This window comes from Ovis aries, chromosome 3 (assembly GCF_016772045.2).
Source record: "Ovis aries strain OAR_USU_Benz2616 breed Rambouillet chromosome 3, ARS-UI_Ramb_v3.0, whole genome shotgun sequence".
Taxonomy (NCBI): Eukaryota; Metazoa; Chordata; class Mammalia; order Artiodactyla; family Bovidae; genus Ovis; species Ovis aries.
The window spans coordinates 85,033,946-85,055,928 of record NC_056056.1 but is presented as its reverse complement, the minus strand read 5'-3'; the positions used below and the strand labels follow the sequence as shown (position 1 = coordinate 85,055,928).

The 21,983-nt window shown below is 40.6% G+C and overlaps 1 protein-coding gene across 2 annotated transcripts in view; it reads right to left on the bottom strand.

The window, feature by feature from the left end:
• The window catches only part of SOS1 (SOS Ras/Rac guanine nucleotide exchange factor 1), a 192,563-nt gene that overhangs the window by 151,793 nt on the left and 18,787 nt on the right, over positions 1-21,983 (bottom strand). For both annotated transcript variants that reach the window (XM_060412240.1, XM_060412241.1), the window contains 2 exons: positions 16,741-16,845; positions 12,132-12,255 (listed from right to left, as the gene is read on the bottom strand). In XM_060412240.1, coding sequence (XP_060268223.1) covers positions 12,132-12,160 — 29 coding nt within the window. In that variant the 5' untranslated portion in view covers positions 12,161-12,255; positions 16,741-16,845. The remainder of the gene's footprint in view (positions 1-12,131; positions 12,256-16,740; positions 16,846-21,983) is intronic.

The following is a 21,983-nucleotide window of genomic DNA, read 5'->3' as shown; positions in this document are numbered from 1 at the left end:
TTTTTGGCTGGATCAGGTCTTAGTTGCATCATGTAGGATCTTTTGTTGTGGCCCGTGGGCTTCTCTCTCATTGCAGCACATACAGAGATGTTCTGCGGCCCGTGGGACCTTAACTCCCCAACCAGGGATCAAACTCTTTTAGCCTGCATTTCAAGGCAGATTCTTAACCACTGGACTGCCAGGGAAGTCCCTGAGCTTTTATTCTAAAAGCAGCAGCCCAGCTGTGTGTAATTAGCTGCTCATTCCTGTTTGGTTCTTTTCCACCCTGTGGACTGTAGCTTTCCAGGCTCCTTTCCATGGAATTCCCCAGGCAAGAATACTGGAGTGGCTTGCTATTCCCTTCTCCAGGGGTTCTTCCTGACCCAGGGATCAAACCTATATCTCTTGCCCCTCCTGCATTGGCAGGTGGGTTCTCTACCCCTCAGCCAACCGGGAAGCCCCTTGAGAATTCCAAAGTTCCTTGGAGACGAGAGCTAAGGAGCTGGACACTGCAGACCCAGAATAGTGGGTCTACACTGGAAGGCTTTCTCTGGTCGGTCCTCCGTTCCTAGCTCTATAACATTCACTGTGACAAAGGGTGATAAATGAGTATCCTGCTATGGTATAAGAGTGTGAAGTAGTAGGAGGCGGAGGTAAAAATTCATGAAATCGCTTGTGGTAAAAAATTCACAAAGCATGTGGTAAAAATTTACAAAAAAAATTGTTTCCCAGAACTGCATCATTTTGGCCTTACCAGTTTTGCTGAAAGTAATATATAATACATTTGCAACATAAGGAAAAATGAAAGCAAGTCCAGTTTCTCTGGGTCATCTACTTCTTTCCCACCTGACAGACAGGCTCTGCTGTCAAGATGCCCAGAACTTCACTTCACCCTGGCGGTCTCTAGGATTTAGCTCTCTATTCCTTACCCAAGTCCCAAGTCTTACTCCGCTAGTTCATTACCACCTAACTCCAAATGCCTGTTTCATCAGAGATTCTGATTTCACTGAACCGTGTAATCTTCCATTTGTCTGCCCAGTCTCCTTCCCTACTTCTTCCCGGGAGAGTTTCCCTTTAGAGAACCACCCTCCCTGCATTGCATACACATTAAGATGGTCTGCTCTTCCTTGGTTGAAAGGATTTTCATTATGAAATTCACATAAAAAGCTAGAAACTGCAGAGATGATCTTTATTCCCCTCATATATTTATTTTTTATGGAATTTGTCAATATTACAGAGTTCTTGCACTGCCAAACCATGCCTGAGAATTCAAAGAAATAAATCTGAATTTCAACTGGCAGCCTCATCCACCCATTATACAGGAGAATAAAACTTGATTCATGTTGATAACATCGCAACTTTTTAAAAAAGTTACAACAAGGGTTGGAATTTTTAAATCTCTTGCAGGTCTTCAGATTTCTAGGACAGTATGCCATGAAATAACAGTTCCACATAGTCAACTCAGTTCATTCCTCAATAACATAACCCCCAACAAAATTTCACTGGGAAAAAAATGCATACTTTTTAGGGGAAATATGTGGCTCAAAGTCCAAGAGATTATTTGCTAAGATTTTTGGTTCCCAAATGAAGACTTCAGTTTAACCAAGAATCCCTTGTTTCTCAATCATCCAACCTCTCCCTGGCTGGCTCATTCATCCAAACACATCAGAATGTAGACATCTTGCCTGCCACTTTAAATAATGCCAACATTGTTGCCCAGATGCGGCTGGCAGGTCTTGCTAGGTGATACCACAACCCTCCAAAGGAGTGTGACTCCTGCGCTGACACTCGTATCGAGACTGAACTCCTAGAGGTAAATGCCCCCACGTCAAGATATTTCTACCTACCGATTTGCTTCACTCCCGCCAGTAGAAAGTCTGCAGCACCTGCATTTGGCAGAGGGATTTATTGTAGAGAAATCCAGACTCTGCATCAGATGGTTCCAGGCTACTCTGAAGGATTTTTATTGAATCAAACATACAAATAGGAAATTATCAGATTGTCTCATTAAACGGAAAAACTTTTCAGTAATCTTGGGTAACTTCCTCACATCCCTTTGCAGAACGGAACATAACTGGATAGTTTAAGTTGTAATTATTAAAACCAGAGTTCTACACCACCCGTCTTTCACCTCTGAATCTCAAAATGAATAATGTAAAGACATACCAGCAGGTTGAGAGCAAAGCTACTCTGGGCAATCACTGCATCAGCGTGTACACTCAGTCGCCAAGTCATGTCCGACTCTTTGCAAGCCCACAGTCTGTAGCCGGCTAGGCACCTCTGTCCATGGGATTTTCCAGGCAAGAACACTGAAGAGGATTGCCATTTCCTTCTCCAAAGGATTTTCCTGATGTAGGGGTCAAACTTGAGCCTCCTGCATTGACAGGCAGATTCTTTACCACTGAACCTCTTGGGAAGCCCAATTACCGCATCTATAGAATGTCTAATACCTTCAACATTTGGGCACATGTGTATTGAGAACCCTTGTCAAACATCATGCAAAGATCTGGGAATCTTAAATGGATTTTAGGTTGAGGCTCTGCTCACATTGCTTTGGACTTGTAAGGACAGGTCAGTGAATCCCTTGACCTGAGCAGAAACCACACTCTTTCTACCTCAGTTTTCTGTGCTATTTAGACCTGATCCAAAGGAGGCTGTAGCAGCTCCTAAAGCGGAGCCTCCATAATTACTGTCCTTTACATCAAAGCCTATTTGGTTTCACTCAAGGGGCTGGCAAATTCACTAGACTTCAGGTTACTTAACCAAGCAATATGCTCTAAGAACTTTTTCCAAGTCAAAGTTAAAAAAAAAAAAAGGTCTTAATATGGAACATGGAAAAAACACTACCTGAATTAAAAATTACTAAAAGAAAAAAGATTATATTCACCCCCATCCCTTTTCTCATTTGGTGGACCCAAATTTGGTTGAATTTAATTTGTGGTTACCTCAAAAGACAGCCAAAAGTTGAAATGATAAATCAGAGAGAGAGAGAGTGAAGTCACTCAGTCATGTCCGACTCTTTGCAATCCCATGGACTGCAGCCCACCAGGTTTCTCCATCCATGGAATTTTCCAGGCAAGAGTACTGGAGTGAGTTGCCATTTCCTTCTCCAGGTGATCTTCCCAACCCAGGGATTGAACCTGGGTCTCCCACATTGCAGGCAGATGCTTTACTCTCTGATAAATCAGAGCCCTAGACGGATTATCTGAACCGAAAAATTCTTCTGAGGTCCACAAGTTCCAGGAAGTCTAAAGCAACCACAAAGTATTCCTCAGGGATGGAGCACAGGGCAGGTTAATTCAAGTCACTTAGATCTTCACCTTGTACAGAAAATTAGAACCCAGATGGTTGACTTTCTGCAGGATTTCTGACAGAAATCCAGTAGAGGTGCTTTTAGGTTTCACATCAACACTTAATAGCTGTAACCTTCTTATCCAGAAGTTGGGATTCACTTGAAGTTTACATGACCCACAATGAGCACAGCAGATCCGAGATAGTCAACGCATATGGAAGGCTCAATATTTCTAGCTTTCTACATGCTTAGCAGTGGACTACAGGGATGGGAGCTATGTATTACTGTGTATTTCTGGTGGCCCTTGTGGTGATTTCCTTGTTGTGATCAAGAGAGAGAGGTGTTTTCCTTTGAAGACCCTTCAAATGATGCCCATTATAGCTCCAACTCCATTTATTTCTCAGAATGATCTCAAGACTGGAATGGAGAATCTATAAAGGAGGTAAACATGGGCTCCACAGAAACTGCATTGATTATAAAGAGAATTGGTAGCAAAGAAACTGTTTTTTCCCCTGACCAAGTCTCCCTTAGTCTCCCTTGCACAAAATTTTACAAGAGTGGCTTATGGTTTTACATCTAGAAAGAAAGTGACAAGTTGTTTATTTACTTATTTATTTCCACAGGGTAAAGCAATTCCTAGCCCCCTATATAAAGCAGAGTGGCTGCAGCAACACTGACTCTTTAAACCTGTCTTACAACATTTCTTGTTCACATTCTTTTAAAATCTATATTGCTAAGATGCTAAGATAAGCAACTTTCTTAGAAAAAGAAATCCCTTATGCAATGTTATAAAAATAGCTTTCACTAGAGATGGTGTCTCTGTATAGCTATTTTCTGATTTCAGAGCTGCAGTATGCAGTCATTTCTTCCAGCCAAACTTCTTTAGGCTTTATAACACTCTGCCATTAGGCCCACAGAAAACACTTAGTTCAAATTCCTAATTTTATAACTAATGCAGATAGAGACTAAAGAAAAAGCAAGTTAAAAAAAAGAAAAAGAAAAGGCAAGTTATTGCTCAAGGTCGAACAAGTCTGTTAATAGTGGACTTAGAAATAGAGTCCTTGGTCCTAAAGTGTTCCTAAAATTTAGATGTGATCTTGCCTGGCATTTCAGGGAAGGCCTGCCCTTTTCAGATCTCGAGATTCCAGGACTAGATAACAATGTGAACAGTATCTGAATTTAGTCAAGAAGATGTTGGTAATTTCTTCCATTCTGATTAATTTTTTTTCCCTTTTAACTATTTGTTTTAAAAACCTTTTGTGTGTGTGTGAATAATCCGCTCCTTAACAACCCATCATCTTACTGTTTACAACCATAGTTCTCAAAGTATGATTCTGGAACAAGCATCACATGAAAGCTTGATAAAAAAGCCAGTTCTTGGGAACCACCTCAGAACTGCTAAATTCTGGGGACAGCATCCAGCCATCTGTGTTTTAACAAGCATCTAGGTGATTCTGCTGCACACTGACATTTGAGAACTGATTTAGATAATCCCTGATTAGATTAACTGTAACATTGGGGTTGCAATATGGTCAATTTCCATCATTCATTGAAAATTTATTATCTGACATTCTTCTTTTTTATTGAGATATAATTGACAAATAACATTGTAGAGGTATACTTATGACTTGCTGATTTAATATTTACATTGCAGTATGATTACATATATATATATAAATATAGTGTTAGTTAACACCTCCATCAGGTCACATAATTATATCTTGATTGTAGTGAGAGCATTTAAAATCTAGTCACTTAGCAACTCTGAAGTATATAATACAGTATTGCTCACTATAATCACAATGCTGTATATCACATCTTCAGAACTTATTTTCTAACTGCAAATTTATGCCTTTTGACCAACATCCCCAGCCCCTGGTAACTCCCATTCTATACTGTCTTAAGGAGTTCAGCTTTTTTAGATTCCTCCTGTAAGTGACATCTTATATTGTAGTATTTGTCTTTCTCTGACTTATGTCACTTAGCATGATTCCTTCAAGGTCTGTCCATGTTGTCACAAAAGGGAGGATTTCTTTCTTTCTTACGGCTGAGTATTTCATTGTGTGCATACACCACATCTTTATCCGTTCATCCATTGACAGACACTTGGGCTGTTTTCATGTCTTGGCCATTGTGAATAATGATGCAATAAGCATGAGAGAGCAGATATCTTTTTTGATATTCTGCTTTCATTTCTTTCAAATATATACCCAGAAGTGAAATTGCTGGATCATAGGACAGTTGTATTTTCAATTTTTTGAAGAACTTTCACATTGTTTGCCATAGTGGCTACACCAATTTACATTCCTGCAAACAGTGCACAAAGGCTCCCTTTTCTCCACATCCTCACCACGCTCATTATCTCTTGTCTTTTTGAGGATAGCCATTTTAACAGGTGTGAGGTGACAGCTCATTGTGGTTTTTGTTTTGCATTTCTCTGATGATTCTTGATGTTGAACAGCTTGTCTTATACTTGTTGGCTATTTGTATGTCTTTGGGAAAATGTCTATTCAGTTCCTCTGCCCATTTGAATGGGATTTTTGTTGTTGTTGCTGTTACTGAGTTCTATGAGTTTGGATATGAATCACTTATCAGATATATAGTCTGCAAATATTTTCTCCCATTTCTTAAGTTGCCTTTTCATTTTATTGATTGTTTGGTTGGCATTCTTTTACTAATCTTTCCTTTGCTTTGGCCTGAATTTCTCTTTTTTTTTTTTTGTCCCAACCCCCAAGACTATGGATTCACAGACTTTGGAAATTCAGTGTGCTAAAATCAGTTAGAGTTTCCATTCTTTTCAATGTTCAAATAATCCCTTATTTACCTGACATAATCCTCTTCAAACTGTTCCTGAGTTCTTTCCACCTGGCTTCACAAGTTGCTGAGAGCATCCTTGTCATCTGACACAAAAAGATCAATAACTCTTGAGTATTCATTTGCCCATTTTTGTACTGAATCCTGAGGGCAGGAACAAAGTCTGCTATGTAATGTCTACTCAAAGGTAACTGGTATCTAAATAGTGTTCTACACATTAAATGTATTTGAGCAACGTAAGTGAGTTTGGCCATATTTCAGAACGGATAAAAGGCTGTTGAAAATTGTATTGAAATCTCCATTATTCTTAGACTAGGATGATTCAGAGGGGGGGTAAATTGCAGTGCTTTGTGATGACTTTAGGTTATTTAATTTGATTCTGAGTTCTGATCCTTAACAGATAAAAGAGATACTTATTCATACCTGACCAGCACATGCTAGAGACAGTAAAAAGAGATATTTGTTTTCAGTCTTAATTTGCAAGGTTTTTAGAATCCATGCAATACAACACATACAGAGCTACTTAAAATATCTCAAGGCTTATCGGAGTAAATGAAACATAAAATTAGTTTGTAAATTCAATACAGTTATTTAAAATGATTAATGTTTTAATGCTTACCACAATAATCTAAACATAAAAAATAATTTGCAAAGACAATCATATTTCACACTATTGAATGATTATTGTTAGCCAAGCACTGTATCAGGTGCTTCAGTTCAGTTCAGTCGCTCAGTTGTGTCCGACTCTTTGTGACCCCATGAATCGCAGCACGCCAGGCCTCCCTGTCCATCACCAACTCCCAGAGTTCACTCAGACTCACGTCCATCGAGCTGGTGATGCCATCCAGCCATCTCATCCTCTATCGTCCCCCTTTCCTCCTGCCCCCAATCCCTCCCAGCATCAGAGTCTTTTGCAATGAGTCAACTCTTCACGTGAGGTGGTCAAAGTACTGGAGTTTCACCTTTAGCATCATTCCTTCCAAGGAACAGCCAGGGCTGATCTCCTTTAGGATGGATTGGTTGGATCTCCTTGCAGTCCAAGGGACTCTCAAGAGTCTTCTCCAATACCGCAGTTCAAAAGCATCAATTCTTTGGCGCTCAGCTTTCTTCACAGTCCAACTCCTGCATCCATACATGACCACTGGAAAAACCATAGCCTTGACTAAACAGACCTTTGTTGGCAAAGTAATGTCTCTGTTTTTGAATATGCTATCTAGGTTGGTCATAACTTTTCTTCCAAGGAGTAAGCATCTTTTAATTTCATGGCTGCAGTCACCATCTGCAGTGATTTTGGAGCCCCCCAAAATAAAGTCTGACACTGTTTCTACTGTTTCCCCATCTATTTGCCATGAAGTGATGGGACCAGATGCCATGATCTTCGCTTTCTGAATGTTGAGCTTTAAGCCAACTTTTTCACTCTCCTCTTTCGCTTTCATCAAGAGGCTTTTTAGTTCCTCTTCACTTTCTGCCATAAGGGTGGTGTCATCTGCATATCTGAGGTTATTGATATTTCTCCCGGCAATCTTGATTCCAGCTGTGTTTCCTCCAGCCCAGCGTTTCTCATGATGTACTCTGCATAGAAGTTAAATAAGCAGGGTGACTATATACAGCCTTGACGTATTCCTTTTCCTATTTGGAACCAGTCTGTTGCTTAACATGTATTAAATCACTTTTTGCGTGGCTTCTCTGATGGTCCAGTGGATAAGAACGCACCTACCAATGCGGGGAACACAGGTTCAGTCCCAGCCCTGGGAAGACCTCACGTGCCTTGGAGCAGCTAAGCCCACGTGCCACAACTATTGACCCTGTGCTCTGGAGTCCAAGAACTGCAGCTGCTGAGTCCATGTGCACCCCAGCGCCAGTGCTCTGTAATAAGGGAGCCACCACGATGAGAAGCCTGCCCACTGCAGCTAGAGAGTAGCCCAGACTCTCCAGAGCTAGAGAAAACCATGGCACAGCAACAAAGACCCAGAGCAGCCAATAAATAAATAATTTTTAAAAATCACTTATTGCTTTCAAAATCCCTATAGGGTAGGTATTTTTATTAGTCCAGTCTTAACTGATGACTAAACCGAGGCAGCAAAAGCACTGGTATCTTATTCCCGGTCACACTGGAAAGTAGTGTAAGCGGCCCATGCTCTTAACCACCACACTGTAACGCCTTTCTAAATTTGTACTAGTAAATATAATTAATTAAAGAGCTTGCTCTATGATTAACTTATTACTTAGTTTATATTTTCAGGGACAGAACAAAAGCAATGAGATATTGTGGCAAGAGCCCAGGAATTTTGAATATCAAGACCTGAGAGTCAGTTCCAACTACAGCTCAGATATTACCTTGGGTGAAACTGTTCTGAGCTTCAGTTTCTTCTTTTATAAATTAAGTCTAATAATAACTTCTCTCCCTACCTTATAGGCATGAGTATTAGATAACATAATAGGTATGAAAGTGCTTTGAAAGGTAGACACATAATCTTAACAATATTAAAAAATCTTAACTTTTAAAAATTTGTAAAATGAATTCACATCACAGTTTTAAATATTCTAGACTCTTCAATTATTTCTTTTAAAGTTTATTTTGGACTGCACTTTTCAAACTGGCAATTTTCTTTTCTTCCTCATAATCATTTCTATACTGGACTTATTAAAAATTTTATACTATTATGTAAATAAAGTATCTTTTATATGCTTCTCCCAAGGGCAGGTTTTAACTTCTTGCCGTGTTTCAATTTTATCTGCAATACACAGGCAACATAATCTGTTGCTCTGGTGGCTCAAGCACTTGTGTTTTGCATATTTCATACAAGAAAATGGAGAAAAAAGAGAAGTTGGCCAGATGGGATTCTCTTTCCAGGCAGAGAACTAAAAAAATTTGCATGACCATGATCTCTTCTGGAGACAACAGAGACTTGTTTTCAGGACTGGCAATTGGTTACAGGGTGACAACCCATTCCCAAATTCCTGAGGCAGCCCTGGGTTTACGATCTGAGGTTCTTAAATGTTCTCAAGGTGCAATTATTTCCAAATTTAATCAACCTCCAGAAAATAGCTAATTAAAAATAATCATATAAAACATCAGGCTTTTTCTTCGAAATTAAACACACTATTTCTTTTACTGATTATTTAGGCAAGTCTTGCAAAAGCTCAGCCACCTGTTTGGAGGGGTGGGGAGGGGATGGTGAGGAGGTGTGAGAGTTCCTAAGAGGTGACTGTTCTTGGCAGCCACCTCCACCCTAGTCCTTCCTGGAATCTGTCATTGTCGGCTTCTGCTAAGATATGACTCTGTACTTGGTAGGTGAAGATAGCCAAAGAATTTTTTTTTAACCTCTTTTCAAACCTCTTTTTCATACTCTTGTTTATATTCTTTAGATGACACAATTACAATAAAGTTCCCCAAATAGTATACGGCACAGAGAATGGGTTCAACACATGCCATCCCCTTCCCCTCCCTTTCCTTACCACCCCATTTCCCCAGGCTCTGCCTTACTCCTGGGGAAGTTGGGTGTGGTTCCCAGAAATTTTGGTTAGGGTTTACATTTTAGCTTGCACTAATGAGTTAACACATCTTTTAGGCCTTTATCAGTAGAAATCCAAGCAGAATTTTTTTTCTCAAAATTTAAACCCCACTAAATAGAATGCCACAGAATAAAATTAAGTGTGCAGGGGAGTATTTTTCTAAAATCAGCAAGTTCTCAAGAATTCATGAGTATAAGAGAGATACTTGGGAAAGCAATACAGCAATCCTCCCTTAACTGAGACGGTATCTTCTAAGACCCCCAGTGGTCTGAAATCACAGTATTACCGAACCCTAGCTCAGTTGGTAAAGAATCTGCAGTGTGAGAGCCTTGGGTTCCATCCCTAGGTTGGGAAGATCCCCTGGAAAACGGTATGGCAACCCACTCCAGTATTTTTGCTTGGAAAATCCCATGGAGAGAGATGCCTGGGGGGCTATACCCCATGGGGTTGCCAAGAATCAGACATTGTAGACTATACATATTTACCTCTGATAAAGTTTAATTTATAAATTAGGGACAGTAAGAGATGAACAAAATAACTAATAATAAAGAACAATTATAATAATAAGCTGAAATTAAAGTTAGGTAAATGTGGTCTCTCTCTCAAAATATGTTATTGTACAAACTTAATGCCTTTTCCATCTTTACGAACCACTTATTATGCACTGTGGGCTTCCAAGGAGGTGATAGTGGTAAAGAACCTGCTTGCCAATGCAGGAGCCCTAAGAGAGGCGGGTTCAGTCCCTGGGTTGGGACGATCCCCTGGAGGAGGGCCTGGCAGTCCACTCCAGTATTCTTGCCTGGAGAATCCCATGGACAGAGGAGCGTGGCGGGGTACACTCCATAGGGTTACAAAGAGTCCAACATGACTAAAGCAACTTAGCAGGCACCCACCATGCACTAGGGCTTCCCTCATAGTTCAGTTGGTAAAGAATCAGCCTGCAGTGCAGGAGACCTCACTTTGATTCCTGGGTTGGGAAGAACCCCTGGAGAAGGGATAGGCTACCCACTCTAGTATTCTTGGGTTTCCCTTGTGGCTCAGCTGGTAAAGGATCCACTTGCAATGTGAGAGACCTGGGTTTGGTCCCTGGGTTGGGAAGATTCCCTGGAGAAGGAGAAGGCTACCGACTCCAGTATTCTGGCCTGGAGGATTCCATGGACTGTGTAGTCCATGAGGTCACAAAAAGTCAGACGTGACTGCACAGCTTTCACTTTCACCATGCACTGTGGCCATAACTTTTGCAACTTTGAGGTGGAACAGCAAAGCTAGCATGAATTTCTGTTTTCTTTTTTCACAATTTCACAGATGGAAGATTAACTCTTACTGCAGATCTTAGCGCTGAAAGGACAGGTTTTTTTTTTTTTTCTTTCCTGATTAAGTGGAGAACTATCATCTTGTAACTTAAAGAAAACACTCTTCAGCTTTTCTTTCGTATATTCAAATTCTCAGCATCACTACTCTTATACTTTGAGACTATTACTAAATAGTGAAAGTGAAAGTGAAGTCACTCAGTCGTGTCCGACTATTTGTGACCCCACAGACTGTAGCCTACCAGGCTTCTCCGTCCATGGGATTTCCCAGGCAAGAGTACTGGAGTGGGCTGTCATTTCCTTCTCCAGGGGATCTTCCCGACCCAGGGATTGAACCCAGGTCTCCCGCATTGTAGGCAGATGCTTTTACCGTCTGAGCCACCAGGGAAGTCTTTATTACTAAATAAGTGTGACTTAAATGCAAGCACTGGGATACTTCACAGCCAAGCTGATGACCGAGATCACTACTAGGTGATTATCAGGCAGAGACGCACTGGACAAGGGGATGAATCACGTCCCGGGTGGGACAGAGCAGGTGGGCGCAGGATTTCATCCCACTACTCAGAACAGCCAACAATTTATTTCTGGAATTTTCCATTCAGCTTTTCATACCACTATTAACTTCAGGTGACTAAAGCTTCAGAAAGCAAAACTGTGGATAATAGGGGACTATACTTTGGGGTTGAGATTAACATTCTCTGCTAGTTCAGTTTCTTTCCTGCTGAATGTTATTCAATAGCTAGAGCAAACAAACAAAAACAAAACATAGTGGAACATATTTTAAGGTTTTCTTGAGAGTTGTGCATTTTTCAGGTTGATATCCCCTGAGTGCTAAGGAGGTGAGCTCTGGTTATTTTTTAAAAAAAAAACCTTAATTCTTAAAGCAGTATATATGTATGTGTGTATATATATACACACATATACATTTGGCCATGCCACGTGGCATGTGTAGTTCACCTGACCAGGGTCTGAACTCACACCTCCTGCAATAGAAGCATGGAATCTTAATCACTGGACTATCAGGGATGTCTTGAATTCTTGAAGCAGTCTTTCATTGTACCATTTTATTTTGTAATGTATCATGACTCTTATTTTTTTAATTTTATTTTCAGTTTAAAACATTTTCACTGATTTTATTTTTATTTCATCATATTGTTTCATAGAACTCAGTACAGGAATACTAGACATAAAGTTCCAGGAGTTTTGACAATTGCATGTACCTGTGTGGACGAACAACGCTGTCTGCCATTTCAGGAAACAAAGAATGTTGCTTGCCATTCAGGTAAACAACCAATTACGCCCTGCATCAAGTCATCAGCCACTGCAGTCCCCCTAGTCAGCATCCTGAGGGGATTTCAGAATGAAGATAGACTAAGCACTGGCTCCAGACAGTTAAAATGCATATATATCAAAGCAATAATTACAACTCAGGCTCTTGTGGCTTTCCATACATAGAAAGGCACTAAAATCATTAACCTGAGATGTCAACTCAAACAACTTTTGTGTGTGTGTGTGTGGCATTAACAGTAATCTTTTGCTGTTTGACTACACATTTGTTTCTGTTTTTTTCCAGGAAAAATTCCTATATATTCCGGCTCCTCCCTTACATCTTTGAAACGATTCCTCGGAACTATGTGAGAGGCTGGTTCTCAGGCTGTATAGTCCTCAGTAATGTCCCCAAATAAAACATAATTCTGAATTTTTCAGTTGTGTGTCATTTTCAGTTGGCACCTGGGTAACACCAATCAAGATATAGGGCATTTTCATCACTCTGGAAATTTCCATTGTGTCCTTTTTCAATCAATCTTCACTCCAGCCTAACTTCAGGTAACCGCTGTTAGGATTTCTATTACTGTAAGTTAGATGGATACACTTGCTTTGAACCAGTGTAAATGGAATTGTGCATTACGTACTCTCCTTTTTGTGTCTGGATTCTTTTGCTCAGCATAATGTCATGGAAATGACAAGCCTCTTGCTTGCATTGTTCGTGTATCAGTAGTTTGCTCCCTTTTTTACTTTTTTTAAATTGTGGTAAAATTTACCATTTAACTATTTCTAAGTATGCAATTCAGTACATTCACAGTGTGATGTGGTCTTGCCAGGTGGTGCAGTGGTAAAGAATTCGCCAAGTGATGTAGGAGACACAGGTTTGATTCCAGGGTCCGGAAGATTTCCTGAAGGAAGAAATAGCAACCCACTCCAGTATTCTTGCCTGGAAAAATCCCATGGACAGAGGAGCCTGGAGGGCTACATTCCATAGGTTCACAAAGAGTTGGACATGACTGAGCAGGCACGCACACATGTGATGAAACCATCACCACCCTCTACTTTCAGAAGTTTTTCAACAACCCAAACTGAAACTCTATATCCATTAAATAATAACTCCCTATTTCCCAGCCTCTATTAGTAAGCACTATTCTACTTTCTGCATTAATTTGTCTATTTTAGGTACTTCATTTCAGAGAAGGCAATGGCACCCCACTCCAGTACTCTTGCCTGGAAAATCCCATGGATGGAGGAGCCTGGTCGGCTGCAGTCCATGGAGTCTCTAAGAGTCGGACACTACTGAGTGACTTCACTTTCACTTTTCACTTTCATGCCTTGGAGAAGGAAATGGCAACCCACTCCAGTACTCTTGCCTGGAAAATCCCATGGATGGAGGAGCCTGGTAGGCTGCAGTCCGTGGGGTCACTAAGAGTTGGACACGACTTCACGACTTCACTTTCACTTTTCACTTTCATGCATTAGAGAAGGAAATGGCAACCCACTCCAGTGTTCTTGCCTGGAGAATCCCAGGGACAGCAGAGCCTGGTGGGCTGCCGTCTATGGGGTTGCACAGAGTCGGACATGACTGAAGCCACTTAGCAGCAGCAGCAGCAGCAGCGGCAGGTACCTCATTTAAGTGGATCCCAGTCATTATATGACTTTTTAAATACCTCAAACAATATAATTATGCCTTTAAATAAAAACCTGCATATGTACACATATGAAAAAAGTTGGAAGTGGAATTTCTAACATGTCTAAAAATCTTATAAAGGAAGAGTTTCAGTAGGTTTTAAATATACTTGTTAAAAATAAGAATTTGACAATATTCAGTTAATTTCCAAGAATAGCTGTTGACTTTAGGGAAAATGGAAAACTTTCCTAACCAGATTCAGCAAAACATTTACATAATTGTTAGTAGGACTGAAAAATAAGTACTATGATTTAGCAAACTTAAGTGAAGTCGCTCAGTTGTGTCTGACTCTTTGCGACCCCATGAACTATAGCCTGCCAGGCTCCTTTGTCCAGGGGATTTTCCAGGCAAGAATACTGGAATGGGTTGCCATTTCCTTCTCCTTGGTAAGTTTAGCCAATAATGTATTTCTACATATTGTTTTGAAGTAGTTTTTAGCTTTGATAGAATTTGAAGAACATATTAGGAAAAAATGAACTCAGAACTAGACTTTGTTTCATTGCAAAGTGTCAAATAAAAAGTCACATTTGTGGGGAATTCCCTGATGATCCAGTGGCTAGGACGCCATGCTTTCACTGCTGAGGGCGCAGGTTCAATCCCTGGTTGGGTAACTAAAATCCTATAGGTCAAAAAACCAAAAAATAAAAACAAAACAACTGGGCATATTCAAATATATTGCTTTTATTAATATTATTATCCCTAATAATATTTTTCATAAGAGCAAAATTTTTGTATCAATAATAGCTAAAATAAATATTTCTGATCTACCTGATTTAGCTTGGTGTTTGTAGGTATATTGTTAAAAGTTGGTAAATATAGATATATTAGGAGTAAATGCTAAAGCTTTTTAAACTCATATATTAAAAATACTATTTAATGTGTAATTGATAAAAATTATTAATGAGATATTTTACATTCTCTTTTTTCATAGCATCTGTAAAATCCAGAGCATATCCTACACTTAAGTACCTTTCAGTTAGAAAGACCCACATCTCAAGGGCTCACATTATGGTAATTTATTGGACAGGATAACTCTAGAGAGCTTTAGTTATTATTTAACTTCCTAGTTCTCAATATCATTTCTAACTTTGCCTGTTTCATTCTGGACTAGATTGTTGAAAACAGGCAAATGTAAGATATTTTTCCAGCAATTTTTCAAAAGAAACAACAAAAATCAGGAAGAAACAATCTGTTGAGAATAGTATATCCCTTTGTATGTAGGAGTTAAAAGTCTAGAGTTTTTAGACCTTTGCATTTAGAATTTCATCCTTCTTCACCAAGTAGAACCTACACTAGGAAAATCTTAGTCTGGGTGCAGTAATTTCTATTTACCCATTTCCAAAGTTGGATTTTAGAGAGAACCCTTCTACACTGCTGGTGGAAATGTAAATTGATGCAGCCACTATGGAAAACAGCATGGAGGCTCCTCAATAAACTAAAAAGAGTTGCTATATGATCTAACAATCCCACTCCTAGGCGTATATTTGGACAAAACTATAGTTCAAAAAGCTACACGCACCCCTATGATCATAGCAGCACCATTTACAATAGCCAAGACACGGAAACGACATAAATGTCCATCAACAGGTGAATGGATAAAGAAGTTGTGGTGTGTATCTATAATGGAATATTTCTCAGTCATAAAAAAGAAATAATGCCATTTACAGAGACATGAATGGACCCAGAGATTATTATACTACACAATGTAAGTCAGAAAGAGAAAGACAAGTATCATATGACATTGCTTATATGTGGAATCTAAAATATGACACAAATCAATCTATCTATGAAACAGAACCAGGGGCTCAATCTATTGAAAATAGATTTGTGGTTGCCAAGAGTGTGGGAGGTAAAAGAGGGTTGGACTGGGAATTTTGGATTAACAGATGCAAACTGGTATACACAGAATGGATAAACAACAAGGTCCTACAGTATAGCTCACTGCTGCTGCTGTTAAGTCGCTGTCCGACTCTGTGTGACCCCATAGACGGAAGCCCACCAGGCTCCCCTGTCCCTGGGATTCTCCAGGCAAGAACACTGGAGTGGGTTGCTGTTTACTTCTCCAATGCATGAAAGTGAAAAGTGAAAGTGAAGTCACTCAGTTGTGTCCGACTCAGCGACCCCATGGACTGCAGCCTACCAGGCTCCTCCATCCATGGGATTTTCCAGGCAAGAGTATTGGAGTGGGGTGCCATTGCCTTCTCCAGTATAGCTCACTATCCTGTGATAAACCATAATGGAAAAGAATATGAAAAAGAATGTATATATATATATATATACTTAGATATATAAAACAGAGTTGCTGCTGTACAGTAGCAATTAATAAAACATTGTAATTCAACTATACTTCAATTAAAAAATTAAAAAAAAAACAGGACACATATGAATTTATCTGTGAAATAGACTCACAGACACAGAAAACAGACTTGTGGTTGCCAAGGGGGAGGGGGCAGTGGATGGTTTGCAAACTGTCATATAGATAATGGATAAACAACAAAGTCCTACTGTATAGCACAGGAAACTATATTTAATATCCTGTAATAAACCATGATGGAAAAGGAAAAAAGTAGGATTTTAGATAAATATGCTGTTTACCAAAATTATGGTATTTTAGCCACTACTCACTGCTATTGATGTGTCTCAATTTAATCACGTGAGTGTCAGGTACTCATTTTATTTTAACAGTTTATCACTTGAACCGCATTGTGCCTGTCAAGGTTGTATATAGTATTTAAACAACACAGATGCAATCTAATGTAGCCTTATTCTCACGCTTAAGGTAAATGTAGTAGATAAAGTCTAAGAAAGCCAATTATGAAGCTAATTTCTATAAACATAGCTCAGGCAAATAAAGGCCTCAGGTAAGAACTCACCTTGAAATTAGTCAGAAGAGGTACAGGCCCAAGAGATTGATGCAAATTGGCTTGGTTGATGCAAACACAGGCTACAGACGAATCACTCCTATTTGTTTATTAAGCCTGGAAGGACAGTAGAAGATTTTGGCTCTGGTTTTACTTTTATCTATTAGATTTACTATTGTTAAGAAAAAATTATAGAAAACTGTTCATTGTGAAGCCAGTTGTGCATTTTAGAGCTTTTAGAAAGCATCATGGTTCCCTAGACCAGTCTCCTGCATTTTGAGGAAACTGAGGCCTGAGGTGTGTGGTTTGAGCTGATTCCCAGGTATTTTCACTTCCTACCCTGTGCTCTCCCACTAAGCAACTGAAGGCCAGCAATGAGCAACATTCAAAGGAAACACACAAGTGGCAATAACACATGAAAAGCTTATAATTTTTTAAAAAGCTCACAATTAAAGGAAATACAAATAAAAAACCAGAAGATATCATTCTTCATTTAACAAATTGGCAAAGATACAACTTATAACAAGGCTTTTGAGACTTTTGAGAAATGGAAACAATTACTCAGTTGACATGCCTGAAATTTCACAAGTAGAGATTTACTTCTTTGGCTTAAACTTTCGCCTTGTTAAATGTTGAAAAAGAAGTAAACTGTTATGCTTTACTAATTACAGATACCCCAAGAAGAATGACTCCTTCAAATTCTTTCCTGGGAACAGATTAGGGTAAAGGAAAAAGTAAAGCTGCCATAGGTCTCAGTGCCTTATGAGTGCAAAGGTGATTGTGTACAAAAGTTCTGGAGACAGAGGCAAATGGTCTTTCTCACAGTTTACTGACGGCTGCCTCAGATAACACATTGAGTCGCTAAGGAGATAGGTTCAAGATGTTAGAGTCGTTTGAAGAAGAGCTTCCAGGGGAAAAAAAATCATTTGATCTTCTTCTTTCACTCTTTATCGCTGGCATTTTGGTTTGGGGTTTATTTGGGAGTCTTCTTCTTTTTTGCCTTTTTAAAATGTAATTTAAACAGAGAGGTTCTGTGTCTTAGAGACGCTCACTAGAAGCTGGAGATGAATGGTGAAGGTATCACTTCCAAAGTTGTTTACTTACCCAAACCTGCCAAAGGAAGACTGTAGTAGGCTCACAACAATGCTGCTAGATAAGTGGGTGCCTACTGGCCACGTATCCAAATGGCAAAAATGGAAAAAAAAAAAAAAGGCATCTGTCTTAGTTCCTTTAGATTTATGATCCTTGAATAAAATTTTTATACAAACCTTGCCTCATTCCAAAATGGGCCTGAGTCAGCTTGAAAACTACCAGCCACTAAGTTCAACCCAGGATTCCCACTTGCAGGCTGTGTGTGCTTAGTTGCTCAGTCATGTCTGGCTCTTTGCAAGCCCATGGACTGCAGCCCACCAGGCTCCTCTGTCCTTGGGGATTCTTCAGGTAAGAATGCTAGAATGGGTTGCCAGGCCCTCCTCTTGGGGATCTTCCTGACCCAGGGATCGAACCCAGGTCTCACACATTGCAGGCAGATTCTTTACCATCTGAGCCACCAAGGGAGAGTTTGCCAAAGGTCTATAGGTTTTGAGGTTTTTGTTTGCTTCAGTTCTTCCATTATGTTATTTCATAGCAGATCAAGCCAACTAAGTTTATTAGGATTATGAACACTTTTATATTTGGCTGATAGTTTATTGTTTACAAAGGATTTTAAAATCCTGTTTCACTTGACTCAACAATCTTGTAAGCTAAGGAGGCAGGGTCTTATCAGTTGGCAGGTGAGGAAACTGACCCAGAGAGATGTTGTGGGGAGGGAGGTGAGAGGGGGGGCGGTCATGTTTGGGAACGCATGTAAGAATTAAAGATTTTAAAATTAAAATTAAAAAAATTAAAAATAAAATAAAATAAAATAAAAATGTTAAAAAAAAGGACATAAGAAAAAAAAATGTAAAAAAAAAAAAAAGAAAATGAATGCTCTAACTTCAAAGCTGTTAAGTGGCAGGTAGAACTAAGGTTTAAGCCCAGGCTCTCATCCCAAACCTCTTGTTCTCACACTGTCTCTCAATAAAGCAAAGGGGGAAAAAAAAATCTTCATTCCATTTTGGGTGATGAATCCCTGCCAACTTTGTTGCGTGAAATTAACCCCTTTTAAGTGTTCCCCAGCTCTTCCTGCCTCAGGCAAGACCCTGAATATGTTTCTCTTGTCTTCTACTCTGGTACCCTTTGGCACCATGGCCCCCTTGCTGAGCCCATCACTCCACAGGCATCATCTGGTCTCTGCTGGGACCCTAGCAGCAGAGCAAGCAGGCTGCCCATCAAAATCTAAGGACTCTCTTTTCTGTAGAAAAGAGATGTAGCCAAGACATGCCTGCCCAGACAGAGAGCATACTGCCCCCAGGCTCCCTTGCTCCTGGTTAAGCTGACAAAGCTCCGACCAATGGAACAAGAGTAAGGGTGATGTGGGAAAGTTCCGTCTCCCTTACTCAAGAGGAAATTCTTGGTCTTGGACTTTCCCTCCTCACTCTTCCTTTTGGCTTACTTGGTAAGTAAGTAATGATGAGCCTGACCTTGAAAGCTACATATAAAGGACGTCAGTGCCCCCACCAACACAGGTCCCCGAGTGTTTCCGTGGAGAACTGTGCATTCACTTGGAATTCCCAGCTTGGACCGTCATGTGACAGAGTAGCCAACTTTAAGGAGAAGGCAATGGCAACCCACTCCAGTACTCTTGCCTGGAGAATCCCAGGGATGGGGGAGCCTGGTGGGGTCCTCTATGGGGTCGCACAGAGGCGGACACGACTGAAGCAACTTAGCAGCAGCAGCAGCGGCAGCCAACTTCAAAGTAGTTTGAACCACTGGATTTTGGAGTCTCCTTATTAATAGATGTTATGTTTTTACTCCACTGAAGGCACTTTGGCTATTATCCCTTGACTGGTCTTCCCTTAATTGCTTCATCATGGCTATATGAAAGCTCTTGTTCACTGTACATCAATACCAGGCTATAATGTTTAATGAGACATTGCAGACAATTTGGGGACAAAGGAAGGAATCACTGTGAGACACCAGCCTAGCAGATCAGTCTTCAGCGCCCGCATCAGCCCCACCTTGCTTTGCTTTATTGCTTTCCCTTCTAGGCTCCACCCTGTAATGAAAGCGCTTTGAGTCTTTCTTTATCTGATGTAAGGATGGTCAATAGTGGAATATCAATTTCCTTTATGGGAAATCTCCCTGACAGAGGGAAAAACCCAATGGCAAATAATGTGATGTCAGTGTATTTCTCAATGTCTGTGTTATTTAGTCATAAATTATATCCCTTATCCTCAAGAAGGGAATGGCTCTCCACTCCAGTATTCTTGCCTGGAGAATCCTATGGACAGAGGAGCCTGGCGAACTATAGTCTATGGGGTTACCCCTTATGAGGTCCGTGTCAGCCTAAACTAAGTCCAATCTATTCTTTCTCAGTCTCTCTCCATTAAGAGTTCAAAACATTCTGGGGTCCGATCTCACATCAAGTTACCTTGTTACACTTTGTTGTGACATTTTGCTTTTTCTGAACTCTGAAGATATTTATTTCCACTTTGCGAATCATAAAATATACCAGAATGACTTGGAGATAATTTGGTACAACTCTTATGTTCTGTTTGGCTCAAGTCCATCCCAAACCAAGAAATCCATTCATCACTCTAATATACTCCTTGTAAGCACCCTGCACTTAAGCTCTAAATGGATAAAAAATATTTAATAAAATTTAATACAAGTTTCGGAGAAGGCAATGGCACCCCACTCCAGTACTCTTGCCTGGAGAATCCCATAGACGGAGGAGCCTGGTAGGCTGCAGTTCATGGGGTCACTAAGAGTTGGACACGACTGAGCGACTTCACTTTTTTCACTTTTCACTTTCATGCATTGGAGAAGGAAATGGCAACCCACTCCAGTGTTCTTGCCTGGAGAATCCCAGGGACGGGGGAGCCTGGTGGGCTTCCGTCTATGGGGTCGCACAGAATCGGACACGACTGAAGCAACTTAGCAGCAGCAATACAAGTTTAATAAAATCGAAGGGTAGTACCATCAGAAATGGGTAATGATACCACTTTCTTTTCTAGATGGAGAAACTGTCTCAGCAGACAAACCCCAGGACTGTTTCACTGCTCTTGGCTAGCTAACATTGGACTCGTTGACACAATCTGCTAAAGAGAGAGAGAATTAGGGTGTGCTGAGGACAGGCTAGAAAGACAAGAAAGCATGTAGCCACAAGTCAGACTCTTTTCCTGACCTCACCCCTCAGATAATTTACTCCTCTTCAGAAAGAGTGGGTGAGCTAAGGAGGAAGAAAAGGTGGAGGCTCACTCTCCACTCTCTCAAAAGATTGTAGATGCTACTTGAGGGAACAAGAAAGGAACGCAGGGAGAGGAAGAAAATGGTTCCTCAAATATTAGCTATTTTCACCTTTTCCCTTCTATATGATGCTGTGGTTTCTAAGAAGAGAAATGATGATAGACTTCAGGCTCTCTGCATGAGTAGCTTCGAAGAAATCTGGGGTGATAAAGAGAACTGGAGGGGAAGCCACAGCAGAGGAGAGATTTCAACAGGTCTGTGTGGACTGTGTGTGTCTTCAGTTGTGTCTGACTCTCTGAGACTCCGTCCATGGAATTCTCCAGGCAAGAGTACTGGAGTGCCACTTCCTCTCCCAGGGATTGAACCCCAGTCCCCTGTGTCTCCTGCACTGAAGGCGGATTCCTTACCACTGAGCCACCAGAGAAGCCCCTGGTCTATGCAAGACAGCAAATGGATGAAGAGAGGCTAAATGCAGTTTGGAAAGAGTTACAGCATGGAGTATGGGCCAGTGGGATACAGCTCTGGAGAAAGCAGAATATGCCTTGAAGAACCTAGGGGAGATGGCTTGGAAATGCCAGGTAGGAAGAGGAAGTAAGACAGAGAGCTGGAGAGACCAGAATCCATTCCCATCTGCACGATGGACAGACAGCCCTGCCCCCCTGCCTCCCCGGCACCACACAGCCACACCTGGCAAGAAGTGTTTCTCTCTCCACCCAACCCTGACACTAAGTAGAGGGGTCCCTCTAATGGAATGGCTTTGTAATAGTAGAACAAGGCCCCCCCACCCCACCCCCAGCATTGGCATTAGGAGCTCCAGCCTGGTCCTCAGCTGTTTGCCTTTAAGAGAAGCCATCACCAACTTTGCATGCATAGGCAGATTTATGAGGAAAACTCGGAAACAGAAGAGACCATGATGGAAACAAATG